This window comes from Saimiri boliviensis, chromosome 3 (genome assembly GCF_048565385.1).
Source record: "Saimiri boliviensis isolate mSaiBol1 chromosome 3, mSaiBol1.pri, whole genome shotgun sequence".
Classification (NCBI taxonomy): Eukaryota; Metazoa; Chordata; class Mammalia; order Primates; family Cebidae; genus Saimiri; species Saimiri boliviensis.
In genome coordinates this window covers 46,228,285-46,255,233 of record NC_133451.1, presented here as the reverse complement: position 1 = coordinate 46,255,233, position 26,949 = coordinate 46,228,285, and the positions used below count along the sequence as shown (strand labels likewise).

The following is a 26,949-nucleotide window of genomic DNA, read 5'->3' as shown; positions in this document are numbered from 1 at the left end:
AAAAAGTAACAAAACAGAAGTGGTTAAGATCAAAATAAATGTTCATTTATGCCATTAAAAAAAGGTTCCCGACACCGGTAGAGATTGGGACTGCTGTGATTATACTGTGGAGAAGAGCGACACACTCTAAATAGCAAGAAAGTCTTAGGCCAGGTAGCACAGGGACAAATTCACCCCAGAGGCCTCCATGCGGATGGGAGAAGTTTTTGCTGTTTACCAAAAGGACCCTGGAGCATGAAGAATGTGGTTAAAATTAACACACTGCATTTAAGAAAGTAGAGAACAAGTTTTCCCTTTAGCAGAGTTTTAATACAATTATGAAAGAATTTACAACTCTTAAGCAGATAAGCTTCAGTTATTTGAATGTTTCCCTGCATGGGATATTTTCTTCCTTAAAACTGAGTGGATGAAATACTGCCAAGTCTAGGTTATTTAAAAAAATCTTTCCCCAGATGTTCAACTACTTCATCTTACTTTTCCGTTGTTATTGTCTTACTCATTGTTCACATTCTAATGATAGTGCTGTAGAGATAAATAAACAATTAGCAGTCTGACTGCTTGGCTTCATCTCTTAGATTTTTCTCCACACCTAATTAAGTCTTAAGATTTTTCCATTGTCTCTTCTTATTCCCTACAGTTTTAAGAAAGTTTTATTGTTTTCTATTTTTTAAATTTTTTTCAGAGTAGATGCCCATTTTTTCCTCCGGCCAGGAGCAGTGGCTCAAGCCTGTAATCCCAACACTTTGGGAGGCCTAGGCGGGTGGATCACGAGGTCGAGAGATCGAGACCATCCTGGTCAACATGGTGAAAGCCCGTCTCTACTAAAAATATAAAAAATTAGCTGGGCATGGTGGCTCGTGCCTGTAATCCCAGCTACTCAGGAGGCTGAGGCAGGAGAATTTCCTGAACTCAGGAGGCGGAGGTTGCGGTGAGCCGAGATCACACCATTGCACCCCAGCCTGGGTAACAAGAGCGAAACTCTGTCTCAAAAAAAACCAAAAAAACACAAAAAAACCCACAACTTATCCTGATTTATTGAGTGTTACCTACTGTAAAGTTAATTCTATAAAAGCAAAATTTATTTCTCCTGTTGTCTTTGGGGAAAACCTCACAGTGACCTCCAGAATGAATCATGCCCGCTCTCCACTTTTGGCAGCTCTTCCTTTTATATTTCTCTCATGTACTGAGTTCTTGGTTTCTTCTTTCTGATGTGCAGGCATTTCTTTCCTTTGTGATTCCTTAACCCATTACTTCTCATTGACTAGTTTGAGTAATATTTTAACTCCTCATGTATTTTTCAGGTTACATTTTATGCAGTTTGTTTTGAAAAGATTTGCTAAATCTTCTTCTGGAAACTAAGAGATTTGGAAACATTTAGGTAATTTATCGCTCATCCCCCTCTGTGTGGCAGTCAGGAGAGGAAGGATTGTTACTCCAAGCCTGTTGCCATACACTTCCTCAAAATACATGATGTCAGCCGGGCGCAGTGGCTCATGCCTGAAATCTCAGCACTTTGGGAGGCCAAGGAGAGTGAATTGTTTGAGCCCAGGAGTTCAAGACTAGCCTGGGCAATATGGAGAAACCCTGTCTCCACACACACAAAAAAAATACAAAAATTAGTCAGGCATGGTGATACACACCTGTAGTCATAGCTACTTGAGAGGCTGAGGCAGGAGGATTGCTTGAGCCCAGGAGGCAGAGGTTTCAGAGAGCAGAGAGTGCACAACTCAACTCCAGCCTGGACCCTTTCTCAAAATAAAAATAAATAAATGATATCAATATATATGACATCATATTGTATATATTATGATAATATGCCATATTATGACTATATTATGTTAATTGTGACTATATTATGATGTCCATTTAATGTCAGTAATAATAAAAAGATCAAATTGATTGAAAGCTTATTTGATATCAGATGCTGTGCTTAATGGTTCACATATATTATCTCAATTAATCTTCACTGCAGTTCTATGATATAGGTACAGAATTTCAGGAAGATTTCAGCTAATAAATTGGTTGCATTTCAAAGGCATATTTACAAATTAGTTATTTCAGATATGAAAGCTGCTTTCTTGTAGAAGCAATGTTGTAGGTACATCTCTAGGCTGGGCTGGATTGCCGAAGTCTGTCTCATTTATAGCTAGCATGACTAAATGAATGCCTCTGTGGGAAAGTGTATTCAGAGTTCTCATTGGGATGTGAAGAACCCACCCACCTTCTTCCCAGCGACCTTATTCTCATACCAGGGACTTGACCTTATTTTGAGACTTGCTCAGTGAATAGATCAACAATGGAATGAACTCTCTCCGGATTCAAATTATGCAAATACTAAGCTGCTGTAACACTAGAGATCTCAAAATAGAGTGGTTTAAATAAAACTTTTTTTCTCTGTTAAGCAAGAGATCCAAGGTAAGCTTTCTAGTTTGCCAGGTCAGGCTTGCCCATGAAGTTATCCAAAGACTAGGGCTCTATCTATTTCTTACTTTACCAATCCCTAGACTGTGGTCTTCATCTGTGTGTTTGAAGCTGGCTGACCCTGAATCTGTGTTCCAGCTTGTGGAATGGTACAGAGAGGAAGTACATGGCAGCACCTCTCTTTGAAGGAGGTGAAGTAGAAGAATTCTATTGCAGAGATCTTAGTAATATGGCTGCACCTATCGCAAAGGCTACTGGGAAATGTAGTCTTTGTCTGGGTAACCATGCATGCATCTTAAACTCCATTACTTTGAAAAAGGTGGAGCGTGCATTCAGATGACAACCGGCGGTCCCTGCCACATTACAGTCATGGTTCCCTAGTCTACAGAGTGGCTCCTGCAGGACGGCTTTTGATGGGTGCAGCTGGAGAATTGTGGATGGAGCATGGGTACAGTGATCAAGGGGTCAGGTTTGAGGGGCCCTGGGATGCTGAGACCCCTGCCAGGGGGACTTCTCTCAAGTTTACGTCCCACTACCCTCCTTGTCATTCTTTTTTCTTCAAAGGCTGAGGGCAGGGCTGCCTTCAATGGGTAGCCAACTTCTGGAGGGGCACAGGGCTCTACTCTCAGAAGGGTTCAGTGCTGGGTTTAATGCTCTGCTGTCACCGTCTTGAAATTCTTAATAACTTAGGCCTGGCGCGGTGGCTCACACCTGTAATCCCAACACTTTGGGAGGCTGAGGTGGGTAGATCACCTGAGTTCAGGAGTTCGAGACCAGCCTGACCAACGTGGAGAAACCCTGTCTCTACTAAAAATACAAAATTAGCCGAGCACAGTGGTGCATGTCTGTAATACCAGCTACTTGGGAGGCTGAGGCAGGAGAATCACTTGAACCTGGGAGGTGGAGATTGCGGTGAGCCGAGTTCATGCCATTGCACTCCAGCCTGGGCAACAAGAGCGAAACTCTGTCTAAAAAAAAAAAAAAAAAAAAAAAAAAATTCTTAATACCTTTATTTTTAAACATGCCTTTTGTAGGTAAGTTTGATAGGCAATAGAGCATGCCTGTTAGCAATGGTGATAGACTAGATGGTAGTGTGTGCATTGGGGGCACATGGGCAGCATGCATGTGGGGTAATTAGCCTGGCTACCCAAAGCTCATGCTCATGCCATACCTAGTTACAAACAGGACTGGGAAATGGAGTCTTTAGCTGGGTAATCACAGAGCCACAAGGTGTCTGGGCCAGTGCCTGGGTCCAGATTGGCAACAGCAGAAGCAGCAGTTATGGTAGCAGTGACCAAGGACAAGTGGGGAAGCAGGAACTCTATGGGGGGCAGCACTGGGACCCCTATGAGGCCAGCCTGACTGTTTGTCCCCAAAGTCCATCTCTGTGGCATCTACACAAATGTTAACTCTTTAACCTGAACCATGGTACAGAAACTGCTTGGCAATGTCAGGAAGTAGACGTTGTTAGTAAATTATTACAACATAAAGTCATACACATGAACATTGCAATAAAGCATTTATCAAGGAATTATTAGAGCTCTTTAAAGACTTTGGAATCTTTGGATTTAAATGCTGAAACATTGCAAAATGAATATCCACAAGCTTAGAAACAGAAGTTACATTTTACATTCTCAATGGAAAAGAACGCTGTTTTCAGGGGAGAGATCCAAGATGGCTGATCACTAGCAGCTCGGGATTGTAGCTCCCAGTGAACGAGAGGACGCCACACCTTCACATGAATTCTTGTTGCTCACGCACCAGGAGATTCCCAGCGGAGGAGCCCCACGGGTCGCCAGCGCGACTCTTGTGACCTGCGAGGCGGTTTTGCCGGCACCTCGGCGCGTCGGTTCTTGGTGCAGAGTCAGAAAAGCACCATCAATCTTAACGCCGCTGATTTAGGCGGCGCAGTGGGTTGCTCAGATTTCGGCGCTGAGAATCAATAAGTTGGACATCCACTCAGAAACCCAATTACAAAGACGGTAATTATAAAAACCACAGATGGATAAATCTACAACGAAGGGAAGAAAACAGTCAAAAAAGGCTGAGAATACCCAAGATCAGAATGCCTCTCCCTCAGCAGGGGATCATAGTTCCTCATCAGCAACGTAACAAGGCTTGATGGAGAACCAATGCGTTCCAATTACAGAAGCAGGCTTCAAAATGTGGATAATAAGAAACTTCTGTGAATTAAGAGAACTTGTTCTAACCCAATCCAAAGAAACTAAGAACTTTGAAAAAAGGTTTGATGAAATGTTAACAAGAATACAAAATTTAGAGAGGAAAATAAGTGAATTGATGGAGCTGAAAAACACAATACGAGAACTACGTGAAGTATGCACAAGTTTTAACAGCCGAATTGATCAAGCAGAAGAAAGGATATCAGAGGTCGAAGACCAACTCAATGAAATAAAACAAGAAGACAAGATTAGAGAAAAAAGGATAAAAAGGAACGAGCAAAGTCTCCAAGAAATATGGGACTATGTGAAAAGACCTAATCTACACTTAATAGGTGTACCTGAATGTGACGAAGAGAATGAATCCAAGATGGAAAATACGCTTCAGGATATTATTCAGGAAAATTTTCCCAACCTAGTAAGGCAGGATAATATTCAACTCCAGGTAATACAGAGAACACCACAAAGATATTCCTCAAGAAGAGCAACTCCAAGGCACATAATCGTCAGATTCACCAGGGTTGAAATGAAGGAGAAAATACTAAGGGCAGCCAGAGAGAAATGGGTTACCCACAAAGGGAAGCCGATCAGACTTACAGCAGATCTCTCAGCAGAAACCCTACAAGCCAGAAGAGAGTGGGGACCAATATTCAACATCCTTAAAGAAAAGAACTTTCAACCAAGAATTTCACATCCAGCCAAACTAAGCTTCATAAGTGATGGAAAAATAAAATTTTTTGTGAACAAGCAAGCACTCAGAGATTTCATCACCACCAGGCCTGCTTTACAAGAGCTTCTGAAAGAACCACTACACATAGAAAGGAACAAACAGCATCAGCCTTTCTAAAAAATACCAAAAAGTAAAGGGCATCAATATAATGAAGAATTTACATCAACTAATGGGCAAATTAGCCAGCTAATATTAAATGGCAGTATTAAACTCACATATACCATTATTAATTCTAAATTTAAATTGACTAAATCCCCCAATCCAAAGACAGACAGGCAATTTGGATAAAAAACTAAAACCCATAAGTATGCTGCATCCAGAGCCATCTCACATTCAAGGATACACAAAGACTCAAAACAAGGGATGGAGAAAGATTTACCAACCAAACAGAGAGCCAAAATAAATAAATAAAAAGCAGAAGTTACAATTTTTGCCTCTGATAAAATAGTCTTTAAAGCAGCAAAGATCAAAAGAAGCAAAGAAGGATATAATGATAAGAGGATCAATGCAACAAGAGCTAAAGATCCTAAATATATATGCACCCAATACAGGAATACCCAGACATACAAGACTAATAAAGAGACTTAGACTCCCACACAATAATAATGGGAGACTTCAACATTAATATTAGACAGATCAATGAGACAGAAAATTAACAACGATATCCAGGACTTGAACTCAGATCTGGAACAAGTAAACGTAATTAACATTTATAGAACTCTCCACTTTAAATACACAAAATATACACTCTTATCAGTACCACATCATATCAACTTAGCAGTTTAAACAGAATGTTGGTTGGCTCCTTGTTTGTTATTCTCTTCCCTCATTTTCTTTCATGTCTCCATTATTAAGGACAACTATAGTCATACCCATATTTAGACTGCATTCTAGCCCGGGCAATAAGGCAATACGCCTATTCTCTTTCCCGCTTCCTCTTTCTTCCTCTTCTTTATTCTTTTTCTTATTATTCTTTTTTTCTTTCTCAAAAAAAAAAAAAAAAAGAACGCTGTTTTCATATGAACTTCAGATGGAGCAATGATTAATGAGAAAGATAAAATAAAATGAAAATTTTCCTTGAAGCTGAAAATAGAGCTATTGGATATATAAAGAGGCACTTAAAATTATATACAAATCATGAGGCTACTTTTAATTTCTTGTGCGAGCTCCACAATTTACAGGAAATGTCAGAAGAAACATCAAAACATCATTGCATAAATTTACATTTAAAATTCAGACTTACACAAAACTGACTCATATGAAGAGTTAAATCTTTATGTTAAAATTGTTCCATGAGACTCATCAACTCTAGATATACTAAAGTTTGTGTTTTGAAATAATTTATTAAAAATTTTTTTTTTTTGAGATGGAGTCTTACTCTGTTGCCCAGGCTGTAGTGCAGTGGCAAGTTCTCGGCTCACTGAAACCTCTGCCTCCTGGGTTCAAGTAATTCCCTGCCTCAGCCTCCCAAATATAGCTGGGATTACAGGTGCTTGCCACCATGCCCAGCTAATAATTTATTAAAATTTATCCCAAATGTCATAGCTTCTAAAATATTCTTAACAGCTCCAGTAACAGTTGCATAGGAAAAAAGATCCTTGTAAAAATTAAAAATTAACAAAAATTGCTTGCAATCTTATATTTGTTTAGAGATACTAATGTCATTTACAGTTATATAGAATGGAAATAATTTTGCTAAAGTACAATTTGGATAGCCTAAGAAATAAACTTTAAAAAAACTGAGTAAGAAAAAAATCTTCTAATCAATTGTGATGTCATATTAATAATGTATCAGTATTTATTTTATTATTGTTAAAGGAAAAAATCTGTGTATTTTAGTATCTTTAAAACATTTCTGGCCGGGTGCAGTGGCTCACGCCTGTAATTCTAGCACTTTGGGAGGCTCAGGTGGGCGGATTGCTAGCACCCAAGAGTTTGAGACTAGCCTGGGCAACATGGCAAAACCCTGTTTCTACAAAAAATACAAAAATTAGCCAGATGTGGTGGTGGTGCCTGTAGTCACAGCTACTTGGGAACTGAGGTGGGAAGCTTGCTTGAGTCTGGGAGGTGAGGCTGCAGTGAGCCAAGATTGCAAGAAAGATGAAAGAAAGAGGGGGAGAGAGAGAGAGAGAGAGAGAGAGAGAGAGAAGGAACAGAGGGAGGGAGGGAGGGAGGGAAGCACTGCAAATTATGTAGCCAGCCCTGTCTGAGGGATTTATCTGTCTGCTTAGCTTTCTGCAACTGCCTCTTTGCTGCCTTTTCTATGCTGCTGCAGAGCAGTATAACATCTCCTACCTTATTTTTTGTCCTGAAATATACAGGTCTTTTCAGGTTTTTAAGGGGTTTAGGTTGGTAATGACAAATGGAAAGCAAGGAAGTCAAGGCTGAGCCCCTCCCCAGGCCATCTCCCTCTTCTGTTTCTTGCTCAGCTCTTGCTTCCTGGGAAAGTCACAAGCACTTGTAACTAATAGCTACAAAAGCGCAGAGAGCATTTGGTTGAACCAAGGCCTGATATCAGAGTTATTTACATTTTAGAGTATTATTCCTCCGTCTTTTGAACACTCCCCTTGCAGGAGTCAGATCTAACAGCAGTTCTTCTCCCACTGATCTTGCATGGCCAAGGGGCCTGCCACCCTGGCTCCTGGCTGTGGGAGAAATGGGCGAAATAAGACCAGAACCAAAGATTTCGACTAGAGAAAGTTTCCAGGCTGCAGCATTTCTGACAAAGACATAGAAGGAGGGAAGAAGAGGGCAGTCGGCAGATGGGAGAGAAGGCACACCTGCTTGAGTCAGCCATTTGCAGGTGGTTGTTGGTATGGAACCCAGAGGCACATAAAACATGAGTAAGATAGTAAGGCATCTGTGTTAGGAAGAATAATGGTCCCCCAAACATGTCCACGTCCTAACTCCTGGGACTTGTAATTAGGTTGTGTGGCAATCGAAATTAAAGTTGAAGATGGAAATAAGGATGCTTCTCATTCATCTGACCTTCAAATAGGGGAATTCTGGGTTATCTCATTAGGTTCAATGCTGTCACCGGGTCTTTATAAAGGTAGGCGGAAGAGGAGAATCAGAGAAGGAGATGCGATGGCAGCCGTTAAGATGAAACAACTGCCATGTTACTGGCTTTGAAGAATAAGGGGGGTCTATGAACCAAGGAATGAGGGAAGCCTCTAGAAGACAGCCTTGCCAACACCTTGATTTTATCCCACAGAGACCCCTGTTGGACTTTGGACTTCCAGGATTGTGAGAGAATAAATTTCTGTCATTTTCGGGTACCCAATTTGTGGAAAATTTTTATGGCAACAATAGGAAATTAATATAGCACTCTTGAGCATTGATATTAAAAGCATGAGCTCTCGAGTCCAACTGCTTAGATTCTGGTAGGTAGCTCCACCACCTATTCGCTGTTTTATGGGGAAAATAACTGGCTCCTTAGTTTCATCCTCTAATCAATGAGGTTATCACCTCTTGAATGCGTTCTCAGGAAAAATGAAGGTAAAGTCTTTAAGACATACACTGTGAAGAGAAAGCACTAGGTAAGTATTAGCCTTAAAAGTAGTGGATGCCTGGCTCTTAGCATGGCAAAGGACTTCCCTCCACTCTTACTCCCTTGTAATTTACTTTTCCCTCTTTTTTCAGCCCCTGCTAATCCCACATCGACCCCTGGTTTTGTTGGGCCAGTATATACCCAGGTATATTCTCACCAGGGCCCCATTCTTTAGATATCACCCTTTCCTCTTTTCTCATCCAAATTCTCTAATGTCTTTTAAAAAGTAGAAATAAAGAAGGCACATATATTAAGTGCTCTCTGCTGAGGTATTAATCACTGATAATGGCTTCATCTCTTAAGGTCTTGCAGTTTTGCCATGTCCAGGACTGTGCCTTTTGCCAAGAACCTCTGGAAATCTTGGTTGGTTGCAAGATAGAGGAGTCCCTAGGAACTGGGTTTTAATTGAGGACTTTTGGCTTAAGTTAAACAAGTAGGATTCACAGTGAGGACTTTTACCTGGGAAATATTTTAAGCAGTGAGACCTCCCAGGATTCCTTCAAATTATGCCACATTTTATGAAGTATTTGGCCTCCTGTTCTGTCTACTTTTAAACAGCCTTGGAATGACTGTCACAGGACTTTCGGAGGAGGGTAGTTGCTAGGAAAAGTTGGTCGTTTTCTTGAAAGTCCATAGAATAGAGCAGTTTAGAGCTTATGATACCAGCCACTTCAGAAGAACTTTTCTACGCTATGAGGAATTTCATTTCAATCTGGATGCCATGGTGAGAAATTCTCACAGGGATTTGTAATGAGATTATCTTGTAATGAGATCACCTGCTGAAAAATACATTCAGTATCCACAAAAATCACATTATGTACAAGTTACAGTTATAAAACTGTGTAAAAAGCATTTTGAAACAAAACTGGCTAAGTAAAAACTTGATTTCTGAAGTTACTGTTTATTACGAGAATGTAAAAAGTAAATTCTGAAATACATGCACAAAGAACATGCTAGTGTTTCATAGTCATTGTTTTATGAGAATCGACATTTTTCTGTTGATATGTAAAATGCAAAATGATTTTTATAAGAAATAATAATTCTGTTTTAAAATAAATACTGACAACACATGAAATAGGATGGTTTTCAAATCCTGTTATGCAGGGGGACACTTTCCATGAGTATTTTACCAGCCGTGTGCTTGAGTTTATGATGTGGTCTCCCTCTTGTGGTTGGTGTTAAGAAAGGTACTGGCATCAAAACAGTTACTAAATTTCTTTCCCTTTTGCTGAAATTTGAATCTGAAAAGCATTTGGAGATGTCAGACTACGTATTTTACATTTCAACCATGGCTTTGGAAAGCTTGATTATTTTAACAAAAATCAACCAGTCAATTAATCTGTCTCCTCCCACCGTGGCCATGTCAAAATCAGTTTTGACTATTAAGAAATCTGACCTGGTTTCTCTACCTTGTGGCCTGTTTTTGGTGTATTGTGGCCAGAATGTATCTCTTAACTTGGCAGTAGTATTTTCCATCTGCTTTGGAAAGGCTGTAGGTGAATGCAAAGTTTATTTAGTTCACGCTGTGTACCTGTCACTTTTCTGGGAACTTCAGCCACAGCAGGAAAGCAGATAAAAATCACTGCCCTCATAGAGTTTTTGTTCTGTGACAAATATAGGCATGGTTTATGAAGACATAAACCATAAAGACTGACACATTAGACTTCACAGGTTTGCAAAACTTTCGAATAGCTGAGGAAGCTATAGATTTAAAAGACAAATATATGAAACACTGGGAGAAAATAATTGCAACAAAAGGAACTCTGATAAACCAGTCAGGGGAAAAAGAAACAATAGAAATATGTGCAAACAGTAGGAGTAGGCATCAATTGTGAAGGGCTTTCACTTACCTTAAGTAATAATTGGTAGAAGTAGGATTTCATTATTTCAGATTTGCTCAGTTGCAGACACACGCCACGTATGCCCTTCAGAAAAGATAGCTCTTGACTGAAATCCAATTGGTCTCCTTGCCTGTCACCTGCTGAAGGTCTCAGGCTGAACTCTTCCCTCTCTGTGCGTCACGGGGACTATGTGCTGAGTATGGCTGCCATCGTGTGATATTGCTTGGAAACTGCGTGTGTCCTACCCTTTTGTCAAGTGGAAAAAGATGAACCTTTTCTCAGAAGGTTCACCCCTGTTCTGAGCTCAGCCCCTCCCCCCAACACTTTCACCATTGACAGATCTTCATGTTATAAAACCTCTCAGGGTTAAGCACATTCAGTTAATCAATAGAGTGTTTTTAGAGGAAACTCCGTATCTGCTCAAATTGCAGCAATGAGAGTTAATAGGAGCAGGAGTACAGTTTTTAACATTATCTGCTCAATGCCTTCCCTCCTTTCAGGGATAAAATAGACCATTCTCCACTTGACCCAGGGCTAATCTTCAGGCCAGATATTTTCTGTACATTTCTAGTTCCTGTAGTCCCTCCTGAAACTTCAACCTCTTTTAACCTCTTATCCCTTGTTGACCTGGCTCACTCTGTCCCCTTGATGGGATGGCTATAGACGGTTCGCAGGGGCCATCATTCCTGTTTACCAGTATAAAAAACATGTGAGCCCTGTGACAATTCTGGAAGCATAGCAGTTTGTCTCCCTTCCCTGCTGAGCGCTTGGTTGTTGTGTAACCAATCTTCTAGACTTAGCAAATTGGCTGCTATGACTCTGGAATGCAAGTTAATTAAATTGTGCTTGTGTTTAGTTTCAGGCATGGTTGATTTTTTTTCTCCCTGTTAGGTTTAGTCTGTGTAGCTCTGCTATATGCAATCCTGGTAACTAGGGATACTGAGAGAGATTTTCTGTAGAGCGCTGTGAAGGGCATGTGGTAGTAGAAAGTGGAGGAGCCCAGGAGAAAGAATCCAGAGACCTCTGTGTACCACCTGCGAGTAAATCATTTAACAGAACACAAACGATTGAACAGGGAAACTCAGCTTTCCCAAAGCAGTTGACTTCCTTTTCTGTTAATGAGCCAAAGAGAAGTTAGTATTAAATAATTCTGTCCCTAGATGTTGTATTAATGCCTGCGTGTGTTGATCACGTCAGACCACTTTCTCCTCCAGTTATTATGGGTTGCCCAGTTGCCCCGACCTTCCAAGTTTAAGTAAGTGTGCTGTATCCATAAGGTTGGGGGTTAGGACCTTGGCTTAATCACACGTTAACCCTTTAAGCACGAGGCATTTTCAACACGTTGAGATGGCCATCTTTCAGAGGTGAGTTGCACACTTCCCACCCAGTCGTAGTAAGCAGAACATACTGGGCCTTACCTGATTTGGTGCTAGGCACTTCATGTCCATTACTGATAAATATACTCAGAGACAATCCCAAAGTAGGTGGGATTCAGATAAGGAAACTGAAGCTTAAAAAAGTTAAATAGTTTGCCCAAAGCAGCACAGATAACGTAAATTTAAATCCAAATCTCAACTTTCCTGCAAGATTACCTTTGTTTTGTTGTCTTAGGACATGATTGTGAATAATTTCCTTTCTGATCTGTACATTTGGTGTATGAGTGTGGATGTTAGGGTGTTTATGAACTCGTTTCCTCACCATTAATTTTTTTCTCTTAATTATGGTAGTGTTCAGAATGGAAGTCATCGGATTATTCTGGGGTAGTTTAAGCATGAAGGGTGAGGTGTGCAGAAGTAGCTAGGTTTTTCTAGCTCCACCTTGACCCAATGAATATGTGCTGTCACTACCAGCTGCTGCATGGGAGCTGGTGAGTGGGGTTTGTGTGGTGAGTGAAGGGAATAGAGAGTGTAGGAGGGGCTCCAGCAGAGGGCTGACTTAGAGCTTCAGAATCTTGGTATCCAACCACTGGCTATCCAATCATAAGATAGTTGAGGTCCTACAGTACCAATATCCTGAAGATCAGTGGATTTTTAAGAATGCTAATGCTTTGAAATAGTCAAGTTACAGTAATCAACAATAGAGAGTAGGTAGGAAAGTGATACGATTCATTCTTCATGGGATTGGAGGTGATTTTTTTAGACGTTAGGGGAGAACTGTAATCTGTTTTTGAAAGATATTTTTCAAAGTTCTTTCCACTGTAAGTTTGAAATAAATATATATTTTTTTCTATTTCTGGTTCTCAGTATACATAATATACATAGATATATCAGGATATATACATAATATCATAAAGCCATAGGCAATTTATTTTTAGCTTTTAGATGACCAATACATACAACAGACTAAAAGAAACTGTGATTAAAAGTAAATTTAGTTAGAGTTGAAGTGAAATCCACGAATTGTTAACTTGTAAAATGAAATTGGTTCAATGTGTGCAGTATAGCCCAACAAATAAGAAAAATACCATGGAATCACTCTTCAAACTGACGATTTTTCTGTATGTTTGTTTGTCCCAAGTCCATAAGTGCTGCGAGTGAGTTACCCATTTAATGAAGGTCTGGAAAAAAATGTTAATATATATAACTTTTCAGATACTATCATATGCATGCAAGACACTGCTATTTTCTTTCCAAATACAAGACATCTCATTTCTCTTAGATTTATATGCATGCATTTAACTCTTTTATAGAAACCATCCTGTATTTGTTTAAAATTTGTCAAAGGTAGTTTATATGTTGTTTCATTGTTATTTTATGATTCATAATGAATAATTTCAAAATGTCACTTGAGACAGCCTTATAATTGGGGAAAATCTCAAAAATAAAGTATTGTTAAAAGCTTTTTTTTTTTTTTAGAAATTGTTTATTTCCTAAAGCAAATTCAGAAGGTATCACTTCCCAAGAAACCTAAATGAGAAATTATCTCTGAATTTAGAAATATCTGTCTGCCTCATCAAGAGGCAGATAATAAGCAGAAAGTTTAAAAATTGTCCATGTTCTTTAGAAATCTGAAGTCATGTTACTGCATTTCTTTTCGGCAAATGATAACAGAATCATGATGTACATCTCATTTTCCAATGATTAAAAAAATGCTTCGGGGTCATATTTAGGACTTTTTCCTTCTTTTCCTTCCTTCCCCTTCCTCCCTCCCTTCCTCCGTCTCTTCCCTCCTTCCTCCGTCTCTTCCCTCCTTCCTTCCTTCCTTCCTTCTTTCTTTTCTTCCTTTTTATATTGAAATGTATATTAAGATTCTTTTTTAAAAAGTGTGCTTAGATTTCTGCTTGGCAATCTGTTTCTGGCAGCCTTAAGATAGTTGATCATAAAGCTTGGCTTTTTACTCTGCCTTAAAAAAAAAAAACTTCCCACTTTGTTTAATTAGATTTAGAATCTGCTGGGTAGGATTTTTGTCTAACTCCTTTTATACTGTGATTGTAGTTGAAATGTTGAATGATGACATGGAACTGCTTTCTAAACTCTATTTACATTCTCTCTTCTATCAGAGTGCCACCAGTTACAGATCTATTTTGTTGTTTCTTGATAATGTTTTTGAAAATGTTACAATGACTGATTTTTCTGTGAAGTAATAGCTCTTCCATCATGCTGTCAGACAGGCAATAAGTATACTTAGCTCTTATTTTTAGGAATTTAAGCTGAAGGCCAGATGGCAAAGTTTTCATTGAATCAAAGCATAGCTTTATTTCAAAGGAAAAAAAAATGAGTCAAGGAGTTGACTTAATTTCAGGAGTTGTTAGGGATTTTCTCTGAACATTTGTTTGACAGAGACAGTTTCTCACTAATTAAAAGATGTTATATAAAAGACACCAAGGGACGTTGAATAAAAGAGTTGTATAGTTGTGAAGGGACTGCTTTTACCTTGTCTTTGCAGCAAGGTGAACACTACAGCCCATAAAAGAAGATTTCACCATGACATTGCCCTGTTTAGAGTATTGACGTTAAGAGCTCCTTAAGTGCATTTATTCAGCAGGCATTCACCAACCACCTACCATATGCTACTTGTCAACAAAAATGTGTAAGTTAAAAGGTACTAATAGAGACTTTTGCATTCTCGGTAGTGAAGGAAACATCTGTATAATAGCATCATCTACTAAGAAAACAACAAAAAAAACTGTGTTTTCATCTCTGCAGTCTCAGGAAAGGGAAAGCAGCATTAAGGAGGGAAGGGCTGAGGAGAGGTGGTGTCGGGTCATGGGGAGGTGGATTGGCATGGGGAGAAACGTCTGGAGGGTGGAGGAGGAAGCAGAGGGATGCAGGAGACATATCCTAAGGCTTTGCCATCCCCATTATATAGCAGAGACCAGTGCTCACATTCTTATAGAAGAGGCTGGACCTCCAAAAGGAATGGCTGTGTGGAGCAGCCAGGAAAGCTGGACCCTGGGGACCATGGCCCTGTACTCTGGCTTGGCACAGACACAATGGCACGTTCTGTCTAACACACACTTGAGGACTTAGAGCCATGAGCTCCTGGCAGTTCTCTGAGGAGTGAAAGCTAGGGGTCCTTCCTTTGTTCTTCTAGGTACCATGTAAACCCCTTGGATCCTTGTACCATCCTAAAGAGAGAGAGACCTTGCAAAATATGCCTGAAAGATATTTCTCATCACCTTTTTGAGTGGGGAAGTATGAATTCATTTTATTTAGGAAAATGAGATAATCTGGCTTTTCTTGTACCCTGGTGTAACAGCATTGAATCCACACACTGTACACCTTCAAGCAGGGCTATTGTGAGCTCATTTGTGGGTCCGGGTGTCACTTACTGAGTCTTCATGTTCTATACCTCTCCTGTGTCTCTCTCTACTCCTAAAAGTCACTCATTCTGTATTTCATTTTCTCAAGTCTAATGAAAAGCTAACGATAACATAAAGCTAAACAGTCTATAATTACATTCAACTAAGTATTCAACTGAGCAAAAATCTTATGGGTGAAGGAGTTTTCAAACTTGTTTTTGACAGCAAAAGCCCTTTTTCAAAGAATAATTTCCATGGACTCAAATGTATAAAGCAGCCAACAGTAGAGCTCTTTGGTTGAAATGGAGTGCTAAACTGAATACACCCCTTTAATCCATGATGTGGCTCCAAAGTCGCTTTCCTCAGTAACCTTGAGTTCTTCTGAAACCTACCATTTTAACTCCAAGTATAGGTAATGTGGGTGTCAGGGATGGAATGTTAGATGCATCACTGCAGGCCACTGGGGAAGATTATTTTCTATAGAAGGGCCATTCGTTGTCCTACTGAGAGCAAATGCCACTCAGAAGCCAGATGTGTCTTCAGGCTTGAGTGAGCATCCCACTGTAACACAGAGGGATTTTTATCCTGCATCAGTAGTTTATTCTTCTAGCAATGAAAATAATAAAGTTGTAAGATATTCATTGCCATTGAGAGCCAAGAAGTAGAAATGATCATTCAGTCATGCTCCATAGACACCCCATCTTCTCAATCTTCATTTATTCATTCAACAGATATCTAATTTGCACCTATAATGTGTCAGTTCTATTCCAGACTCGGGGCACAGCAGTAAGAAAAACTGATAAAATGCCTTTCTTTAAGGAAATTACATTCTAGAAGTGAGAGAGAGGCAATCAGAGAACAGAAATCTGTGAATGTAAATTATGTAAGCTATAATAAAACAGTTGTTTTTAAGAAGACTGCAATTCTGATGGTTTTAGGCATTAGCACTATTGGGAGTGATTAGTATAGTGCCTGCCCTACATTTAATAGATGTCTAGAACTACATGGAATGTCATCTCATCTGGATCAAATCTCTGAAAGACAGACATTTGTTTTTTGTTTAAAGAGAAAAATAAAGACAATGTTGAAGTTTTACTCAAACCTAGTACCCTTAAACTGGCTGAGTATCAGCCAACTTAACACTACTGCACATGTGCCTGGAATAGGGAAGTGGGTGTGGCATGGAGGATTGGGCATGGATCCTAGACCCTGGGATTTGGAGTGTTTTTTATCTTTTCCTAATTATGTGGCTTTGGCCCATTTCAATGTTGACCTTATGACACTTAATTTCCTTCATTTGTAAACTACCAAATAAAATATGTTTGTAGTACTTTATTAATTGAACAGTTTTATATAAGTAAAGTGGAAATTCTGAATACAGGTTAAGAAGAAATCAAATGGATTATACAAAAGTTATTACAGTTTCATAAAAGTAATATTAACTATGGTAACTATGAACTTTCAAAGAAAGAACAAGAATGAAGTAACAATTTATGACATCCTAAGACCAAGGACAGCCACACCTCCAGATGAGAAACCACATAAAAGGAGTCAGGTTCTGCTGAATCAGCCAAGACATGGGATATCAATAATCAAAACAATGCAAGCTGTGCTGTGTTTTAAATTTGATCCAGATTTGAGATGACCATATGCAAGAAATGGCTTTACTGGAATCAAATATATAGAGCCTTAAAGATAAAATCTACAGATTAGGAGCTATTGAATGTTGAGCTTTCAGCTCCATTTCCTGAGGAATCATTGGAACCATAGGTGGAGAATGCAGTAATTCTTGTGAGGCATTGCAGCTGCTAAAATGCAGACATGTGGAATTTTTGCTCTCTCTAGTATAATACAGAAACAATCTCACAATAGGATAAACACTCCTTTAAAACTTTCTCTTTACCCTAGGGAGAGGATATTGTACAGACTGGATGGGTAAAGTCTTAGTATTTTGGTTTTTTGTTTCAGATCTGCTTTCCTGTGTATCCTTTAAGAGCCTATATTTGTAGCTATAGGAGTGCCCTCCTGTGCTGAATCTTCTGACACCATACTAAACATGTTGGATATTTTGACAGTTGAAATCAATAGATGTAATTTGTATTGATACTGAAATTATGGAATATAATGGAAAATTGGGCTTTTGTTGTTGCTATTGTGAAGATGTTACATAACGTAGCATCATAAGAGGACAAATCAACTAATGCTTAATGTTCAATGAGTTGAAATGCTGATTTCCTTAATAACACTGGGAAATAATTCATTAATTTTGTTTTTTTCTGCTTTATGGCAATATATTGTTCTATTAGAGATTTAGATAACATTTTTTCCATTGAATCAAGAACCTCCTGAGTGCTAGCCACTGGCTGGGTCCCAGGAACGTGGGTGGGAAATACATATTTGAGAACGTTCTGAGCGCCAACTACTCTGCTGGGTCCCAGGAACATGATGGGAAGTATGACAGACATGGGCTTCATTGCCTGGAGCTTTTCATCTTGTACTTTTCTCTATCTCTATTGCTGAATTAAAATGTTCCATATTTCTGGATTCCCTTTAACTAGTCAACAAGGTTCATCTTATCAAGGAATACATAGTGCAGGGAATGGTGGCAGTGACCAGGCAACTGACCACATAGCCGATAACACACACACACACACACACGCACACATGCACACACACACACCCCCCACAAACACACACAAGCTTTGGTGGAAGGTGAGAGAGAAAGAAGATTTTTGGAAGTTCTACTTAACTTCTTTTATCTGAAACAGAAGCTCATAAAAAAGTTATTTTTTCCTAGCTAAAAAGATAAAACATCATCATTATAAGAACATTTGTAAAATATAGACTACAATACAGTAAAAAAAAACAAAAGTGACTTTAATCCTAATACTAAAGTTAATATACCTTTCCACATGCCAAATTGTATTTTGTCTTCTAGGACCAGTTGGTATTTTCTTATCTAAAGTAGCTTGAACTTTGTCCTAGGACATTAAGCATTTTCTACCATATATTTTTTCAATGGCTGTAATATGGTTCCTTATTATGGTGGTATCAGAATTTATTTAATGAATCCCTTAATAATTCATAGTGGTTATTTCATAGTTTCTTCATTTTAAACAATGATGGTATGAATATCATTAAGCATAAAATACATATTCATAATGATTTCCTTTTTATGAAGGCCGAGAAATGACTGCTGCGTCAAAGATTATGCACATTTAAGAGGCATTTGATGCACATTGTTAAACATTTTTTATATTAACATCTACTTTGTTGAGCTGATTTATCCTTTTATTAATGGTCTTCCTTAAAAATTTTCTTTTTGTCTTAAATTTATTGTCCACTGTAATTTTGAAGCAGTTGAATATTGATTGCATTTTAGAAGAAAAAGAACACCAAAATATTAAAAGCAAAAATATCAAAAGGTAACTGTGTTAAGAAAAAAGAAATGAAAATATTATTAGAGAATGCTGTTTCCCATTCCTTATGTCACAATGGACTCTGACATTTTAACTGGCATTTTCATTAAGGCAAGTAAATAATGTTTCAAATATAGGGCACCAGATCTCTATGCTTATGTTCAAGCACATCCATTTGCTCACTCTGTTTTTCCTGGAACTTTCTCTGTGGTACATAGAGTAGCTTTTTAGAAAGGTGGACTTTAAAAATATTGGTTCAATTTGTAGCACTTTACTTTGACATGATTTTTAATTATTTAGAAAAATACTTCCGTTTGGTATTCTCCCCACATAAATTGCGCAATTGATGAAGCGACCCTCTTGCTCTCTGAACATGGGTGCCTCACTCTGCAAGCCCACTGGTGAATTAGCTCCTGCCTTCCTCAGACAGGCAAGCACTCTTTGCGTTATTTCCAGGTAATTTACCAATTAATGTTCTAGGATGCCAAAGGAAAACTGGTGACAGTAAAACTGAGGGAATTTGAAAACATCTGCTGAATAGCAAAAGATTTTCTATTTATTTGTCTCTTGTAATCTTAAAAGAAAAAAACTAATCTTATTCTGACATTATTCCTGCCCCTTTTTTTTTTTTTAGTGCTCTGTGGAGGGGGTGAGAGCTTTCTGTGTGCCAGTGGAATCTGCATCCCCAGGAAACTGCAATGTAATGGCTACAACGACTGTGACGACTGGAGTGACGAGGCTCATTGCAGTATGTGACAAGCTGTTCGGGGTTTGTCTGAGTGGACAGGAATTCTATTCAGGGGCCTAGAAACCAAAACTATTACATTGTCAAATCTTGACAATCATCGGCATTTGCGTAGACTGCTTTTGGTTTGCCTTTCTAAAGTGAGCAAATGTGTTTATCTTCCCCCAGAGTGACAGCAGCATGTTTGCACACCTTTCAAAGGCATGGTTTATTAGGAACTCAACAGCTTAATGCTGCATTGGAACAGAACAGGGATTGCAGCATTTTTGCACAAAACAGCTTAAAATTGGAAGGCTTTGGTTTATTTTGATTGAGTGAGAGTTTTCCTTTTTGTTTATGAGTGTAAAAGTCAATGTTTTTTGAAACAGACATTTTTATAGCAACATTTTCACTCTAATGATTCTTAATATTCATGACACAGCAAATACAAAGCCTCTTGTTTTGTTTTGTTTTGTTTTGTTTTGTTTTGTTTTGTTTTGTTTTGTTTTTTTTGCTTCCTCCAAATCTGGAGATAGTCAATGGCACTAATTGTTTAAAATCCACTAATCAGTAGATTCAGCCTTATGTGCCCTCAATTTCTTCCCCATTGATTTGGTTAGTCATTTTGACTGAATTGGCCAGTGGTTTGTTCAATATAGATTCAAGTTTCAAGTTGTTTTGCACTTACAAACGGAAAGCCATCCTGAAGAAGTACTTTATCATAAACAAATCCAGTGTACTATTTGTTGACCCCTAGTATGTTAAAAAAAAGAAAAGAAAAGAAAAGAAAAGAATTACATTGCATAGTCTGACAGAACTATATTCAGTTAGAACACTACATGTGTTTTAATGGTTTTTTATGGGTATATAAACAGCCACAGTTAGTATGGCAAGAGCTGTGTTTCACCCCTTATGGGAACTGCCAAGATGTTACAAGTGCTTGAGAATACTGATCAGAATCGAAAGATTCTTCTGGTCTGTTTGCCAAATGGACCAACCCATCTTTCATCCGATGAACTAGGATGGTTTTTTGTCCTGCTGAATGGCAGAACTACTGAATGGCAGTTTATCATGGTAACATTTCAGGTCAGTGTTTCCCAAACTGTTGCTTCATATAGTACCTGAGTCTGGAATAATGCTTGAAAAAAACCTAACTTTGGGAAATACTCTCTATCAGTTCTACTTCTTAGAGGGTTAGAATATACATTTGTATATTAGAGGGTCTGAGAAATCCTGGAGTTTTAAAAAAAGACATTTGCTTAACTTTGGATTTCCTCAGAATTATTTTCTCATGTGAATCTTCACCTTTATTTATTCATGCATTTTTTATTTTGCCTAATATCTAGCATCCTGTGGAACTTTAGTTATGCCACACATATTTCAGGAAACGTTCTTTTTAGTAAGACATTTGTGTTTTACAACTTGGAATTTTCTTTTCAAAACAACCTATGGCCCACAATTTTACATAAAAACACATTTTATAGGCTGTGTATTTACACTGGGAAGTGTTACTGTGAGCTTGGCAGAAGATACTGTGCAAAGCAGCCAAAATAGGGAACTTTAAATAATTCAGTGCAATTATATCCAATTTATGGGAATTGTGGTAGAATCTCTAGGTTTTCTCTCATTGTGGCCCACATGATAGCATTGTTCAAATTCTGCATGTGCCTGTAACTTCTTTGGTATCCAACCATGGTTTTATTATATGTTCCTCAATTGTACTGCACATTGAACTCTGAACCCTGTAAGTGCTTTCTGCTGCATTTGTTAAAATTAAATTTGAAGGGGTTAGTTTTCCTAGTCAACAGCTGAACAAGAAGGTGTTACTATTCTGCAAGGTCTGAGGAACTGAAGCATTTATTAAGGAAAATAGATATGGGCTTTTCTCGTGAATATACCACAAAAATGATCTGGTTGGTCCATTGAAGAAATATATCCCTTCAGAAAACTTCTGTATGAAAACAGACATTGAAGACTTCATATGCAATTGTTTTTGACCTGACAAGGGCATCTGCTTTTGAGCTTTAACGTTCAGTGCTTGTGGCATTTCAGCATGAGTGTTTATGGAGGGTGCCACACTCTTGATGTCACCACCCTGTGATGAAGGCATAGTATAAGTCTGAATTAGGGCTCGGATGTGAATCAGAGTGTAAATGCAGTCCACAGATACTCAGGAGAAGGAAGTTTTGCTGTGCATTCTCAGTGAGGATCAGAAGAAAATACCTAGTTCCTAAGGTTCTGGCAGGAAGGCAAGAAGGAGAACTGCCAGAGGAGATTGTGCTTCTGTGGATGAGATGCAAAAATGATCTCTAGCTAAGCACTTGCCTGCTTTTATAAAACATGGGTCCTATTAGGTGACCTGGGTAGTTTCTTGAGTTGTTAATTTCCTTTTCAGTCAGGTTCAAAGGAAGGGAGAGAAGTGACTTATTATTTGTGAGTTACCTAATCAATTATGCTAGAAGCATTTACCTACGTGCTTTGATTTAATTATCAGCACAGGAAGTATTATCTACCTGCTTTTATACAGGTGCAGAAACAGGGCTTATGGTAACACATAAATTGGCCCATGATTTACTAAATTTGAACCCAGTCTTAAGTGGTACCAAATCTAATGCTGTTTTCTCTCAGCTGGGCTGCCTTTGACTTGTCCTTGTCCATAAAAAAGTTCATATTTAGTGAGATTATACTCTGATGGTTCATATTGCAGGAAAATATTTTGACTGTTTTTGCTGTATTACGGCTTTCAGAGCACTCCAGGTATCTGTGATTACTTGCTGACTTTCTCCCCTGTCGGCAGCAGTCGGGACGGCATGTCTGCTGGGGATCTCTCAACCTGCAAGAGGGTCCCAATACCTGGAAGAGAGAGTGCGCGGAATAAAAGAGAGATAGAAAGCAGGGTCTGGAAGACTGAATAGGCAGTGCCTAAGCAGCAAGTTTATTCTTGTCCAGGGTCTCATTATATACCTTAAGATCAAAGTAAATGACATCATCCTCACAGTATGTGAAGAACAATAAAAGGGAACAGAAAGTTACAAAATCAAAAAGTCACAAGTACATTTTGTTGTGCAGGGGGTTTATAATCACAGCTCATAAAAGTGACCAGGTGGTGTGTTTTATCTATTTTTCCAGAAGGGGTCTCTGTTCAGATGACAATATCAGAAAGTCACAAGCTAAGTCGTTAAACCATTATTTAGGGTACAAGGCAGTCATGCAAGTAAAGAAAAGGTTAAAGCTATTCTTGAAGAAAGAGTCATAAAAGTTAAAAACAGAAACTGGTTGCTGGTGTGGAGTCACTCAGTCTAGCAACACCGCATAGTTTAGGCCCAAATGTCATCGTGGTTAATATTAGAAACTGATCAGTCATCTTTCAGTTCCTTCTTTCCCATAGCTCCACTGCCTCCAGCAGGAAACTGTGTTTGGGATCAAGCTCACTGTATAGTGAGACCCACGCCTTTTGGGGGACTCACACGGGAACACTCCCCACACTCCCCTAACTGGTTTTGTCTTATTTGTCAATCTCTTCTTATTTGTTGGATGAAAAGATTTCCAAATATCTGAAATAATTTTTTGGTGTAGTAGAAAAATTTTCAAAAATCAGGAAAGCTTTAGAAATGTCTACCTCTGTGACTTTAGGCAGACCATTTTAGTAACCCTGGCTTTTGTTATCATCAAGGCTGGCTGCATGCTGGCCTCCCCAAAAAGCCCCACCTGAAGAGATTTTGATTCAGTTGGTGTGCAGTGGGAACCAGGCAGCAGTAGTTTTGTAAAGCTCCCTGGGTAGTTCTAAGGGACAGCCAGACTCGGAAGCACCAGGCTAGAAGGCGACTGGTGTCTCTTTTGTTGTTGAAGGTCTACAATCTTTTGAGTCTATAACCAGCTCCTAGAGCAGTACCTGGGACATAGCCAGTGCTTAGCAAATGAATACATCTTAATTTAAAAAATTAAATTAGAAACTCAAGGAAAACGTTGTCACGGTGAAATAGCTGCCACAAAGTTCACACATTTTATGACACGTAAAACCACCATCAAATACTTTTGGAAATCTTTTGCTCTGAATTTTGGGTAAAATTGGTTGACTTGTTTTTGAGGCTGGTGACTATTTAATTATATACCGAGTGTAACACAGTGTAGTAATGACCACTAAAAGTTCTTGAGTCAGGCTACTTAGGTTTTAATCTTACTATTTCCTGCCTCTGATAACTTAGGCAAGTTATTCAACCTCTCTGTGCCTCAGTTTCTTTGGTAGTACAATGGAAACAACAAATAGTGACTATCTCTCAAATTGTTCACAATAATGATTCACTGAATACAAAGCATGTAGACTGATGTCTGGCATGCCGTAAGTCTCAAAGAGTGCTAGGATTTGTGTTCGTGACTGTTGTTGTCACTGTTGTCATCTTGCTGTTCCTTCTCTACCCAGCACCTCGTTACTAGGTGCAGAGAATGATCACTGGACGTCATGGGGACAGCTGATAAATGTTAGCTGATACATGTAAGGGAGACAAAAACACTAAAATATGCACAACAGTTTTAAACGCAGCACCATGTGAATCTATTTGAGAATGGAGGTAGCCTAAACAGCACAATTGATATTCCAAATGATGTTTGAGTCATCAGAAATGACTGTATCCACAATAATCTTTCTACTAAGATGTGGCTGCAAGTAAATGCTAGAAATATTTTCATCAAAATTATAAAAATAAAAAAAACTCACTCTATGCTAATGGAAGTAGTATTACATGTTTGCAAATTTTACTTTTTGTACAGTGGCAATCTGATTATACTGAATAAATCAAACTACTGAATATTCTTGAATTCCTACTATGTGTGAATCATGTTCTAGATAACTAGTAAATAGAAAGATACTGTTAAGACATGATTTCTTTCTTTACGAGGCTATAAGTCTAACCAGGGAACTAACATATAAACATAGAAACCATTAAATATGGTTTTTTATCTTGAGATGGAATCTGGCTCTGTTGCCCAGGCTGGAGCGCAGTGGTGCGATCTTGGCTCACTGCAGCCTCCACTACCTGAGCTGAAGCCATTCTCCAGCCTCAGCCTACTGAGTAACTGGGGCTACAGGTGTGAGCCACCATGGCAGGCCTAATTTTTGTATTTTTTTTTTTTTTTTTTGTAGAAACAGGGTTTTGCCATGTTGGCCAGGCTGATCTCGAACTCCTGAGCTCAAAGTGATCTGCCTGTCTTGGCCTCACAAAGTGCTGGGATTATAGGTGTGGGCCACTGTGCCTGGCCTAAATATAGCATTTTAAAACAATATAACACAAGCAATATCACAAAGTAAAAAAAAAAAAAGAAAAAGTATGTAAACAATAAAAAAAAAAGGTAGCAGCAGCGAGTCCTTTTGGTAAAAAGAGTAGGGTTACTAGAAGCTGGATTGCATCGAGAGCTGATGGAAAAGATGGGATTAAAGCTAGGCCTTGCACTCAGGTGATATTTGTTTGTATACTGCGCGACATGGTTTCAATTCTCTAGGTGACATTTTGCAGTGCATGGAGACTTTTTTTATTGTCATAGCTGTGGGGGTGGAGGAAGGTACTACTGGAATCTAGTGGGTAGAGGCTAGAGGTGCTGATAAACAAACTACACTGCCCAGGGCAGCCCCCAACAACAAAGAATTACCCCGTCCGAAAGGTCAGTGATACTGCAGTTGAGAAACCCTTTTCTAGAGCTAGAAGTCAATAGGAGAAAGAACTCAGAGAGTCAAAATCCTGGTTCTTCTCATGGTTCTGCTGTTAATTAGCTGAGCAACCATGGACAGACCATATAACTCCTCTGGTCATCTCAGAATGAGAGGGTTGGATGAAATAACCTTTGGTCCTTTCTGTCTTTAATGTTCTGTGGGTGGAAACTGAGCATCCGTACGTGAATCTTGAGTTGAGGCAACACTAACATGTTCATAAAGTCATAGAGACTGTACAGTTGAAAGATGCCCTTGAGAAAAAGCTTTCTGTGTGTTAGTGTTCTGCTTTAATTGAATGATAATTTTGAGAGACAAGAATTATTAGTATGTGTATGAGATACCAAACTGAAATCAATATTAACATATAAGAATTTCAGAAGAAACATTTTGTATCAAGCCTTCCTTAAGAAAAAAAAGGTGTATCTAGAAAAACAACTACCTTAGGTCATGCAAAATTATGCTTGTTATTGAGCAAGAAAATCACAGCAAGCAGCTTTTGCAAATTTTGATTTCCTGGCCCCAAATTACACTGACAACATCCCTTTCCAGGTCAAATAAACATTTATTTCAATAAAAGGAGACACTGTGATCTTTGCTATTTGCTATGTATTTCTGGCTTTGCAGTGCCTCTGGTTAAGGTTTTGTGTGTTTACTCATCACACAGACCTTAGGGAGGTAACAAATTGTTCTCCAAATGCAGCTCATTTTGTATGTCACTTCTGATGGCTTCTGACCAAGCAAATTATAATAGTAGAAAGTTGAATCCGCACCTGGGGGAACAATGAGGATTTTTAAAAAATACCTGAATCCTTTCCATTTATAAAATAATTTAATAAATGAGAACATTCATTTAAAAAATATCTCCAATGCAGTGTTTTAGTATGATCACCAAGGCTCCTAGAATGGGTCTCACAGAAGACAAATAAACTTTTGGAAATTTGTGGTGTGTTCTTAGGTTCGTCAGATTCTGAATGGGGTGTTTGATTCCCTAGCAGTCCTACCATCCAAAAAAGTGAATGTACTGCTTGCAAATAAATTAATTTGTAGGGTTTAAAATATGCTGAAAGAGCATCCCCATACTCTGAGTGAATGCATGCATGTACTTTGCAGTGATTGTAAAATTGAGAAGCCTTATGTCCCTGGCTATTGCTGATTCTAGCATGTTGGCTCAAAACTGCCCAAAGTAATTTACAGATTCAACACTATTCCCATCAAGCTACCAATGACCTTCTTCACAAAACTGGAAAAAAACACCTTAAACTTCATATGGAACCAAAAGAGAGCCCGCATAGCCAAGTCAATTCTAAGCAAAAAGAACAAAGCAGGAGGCAGCACACTACCAGACTTCAAACTATACTACAAGGCTACAGTAATCAAAACAGCATGGTACTGGTACCAAAAAAGAGATACAGACCAATGGAACAGAACAGAGGCCTCAGAGGAAACACAACATATCTACAACCATCCGATCTTTGACAAACCTGACAAAAACAAGCAATGGGGAAAGGATTCCCTATTTAATAAATCGTGTTGGGAAAACTGGCTAGCCATGTGCAGAAAGCAGAAACAGGACCCCTTCCTGACACCTTACACTAAAATTAACTCCAGTTGGATTAAAGACTTAAACATAAGACCTAACACC

The 26,949-nt window shown here is 38.7% G+C and overlaps 1 protein-coding gene across 4 annotated transcripts in view; it reads left to right on the top strand.

Moving 5' to 3' along the window:
• CORIN (corin, serine peptidase) overlaps window positions 1–26,949 on the top strand; it is a 275,685-nt gene that overhangs the window by 147,848 nt on the left and 100,888 nt on the right. For all 4 annotated transcript variants that reach the window (XM_010344195.3, XM_074396087.1, XM_010344197.3 and 1 more), the window contains one exon: window positions 19,514–19,627. In XM_010344195.3, the coding sequence (XP_010342497.2) occupies window positions 19,514–19,627 (114 nt within the window). The remainder of the gene's footprint in view (window positions 1–19,513; window positions 19,628–26,949) is intronic.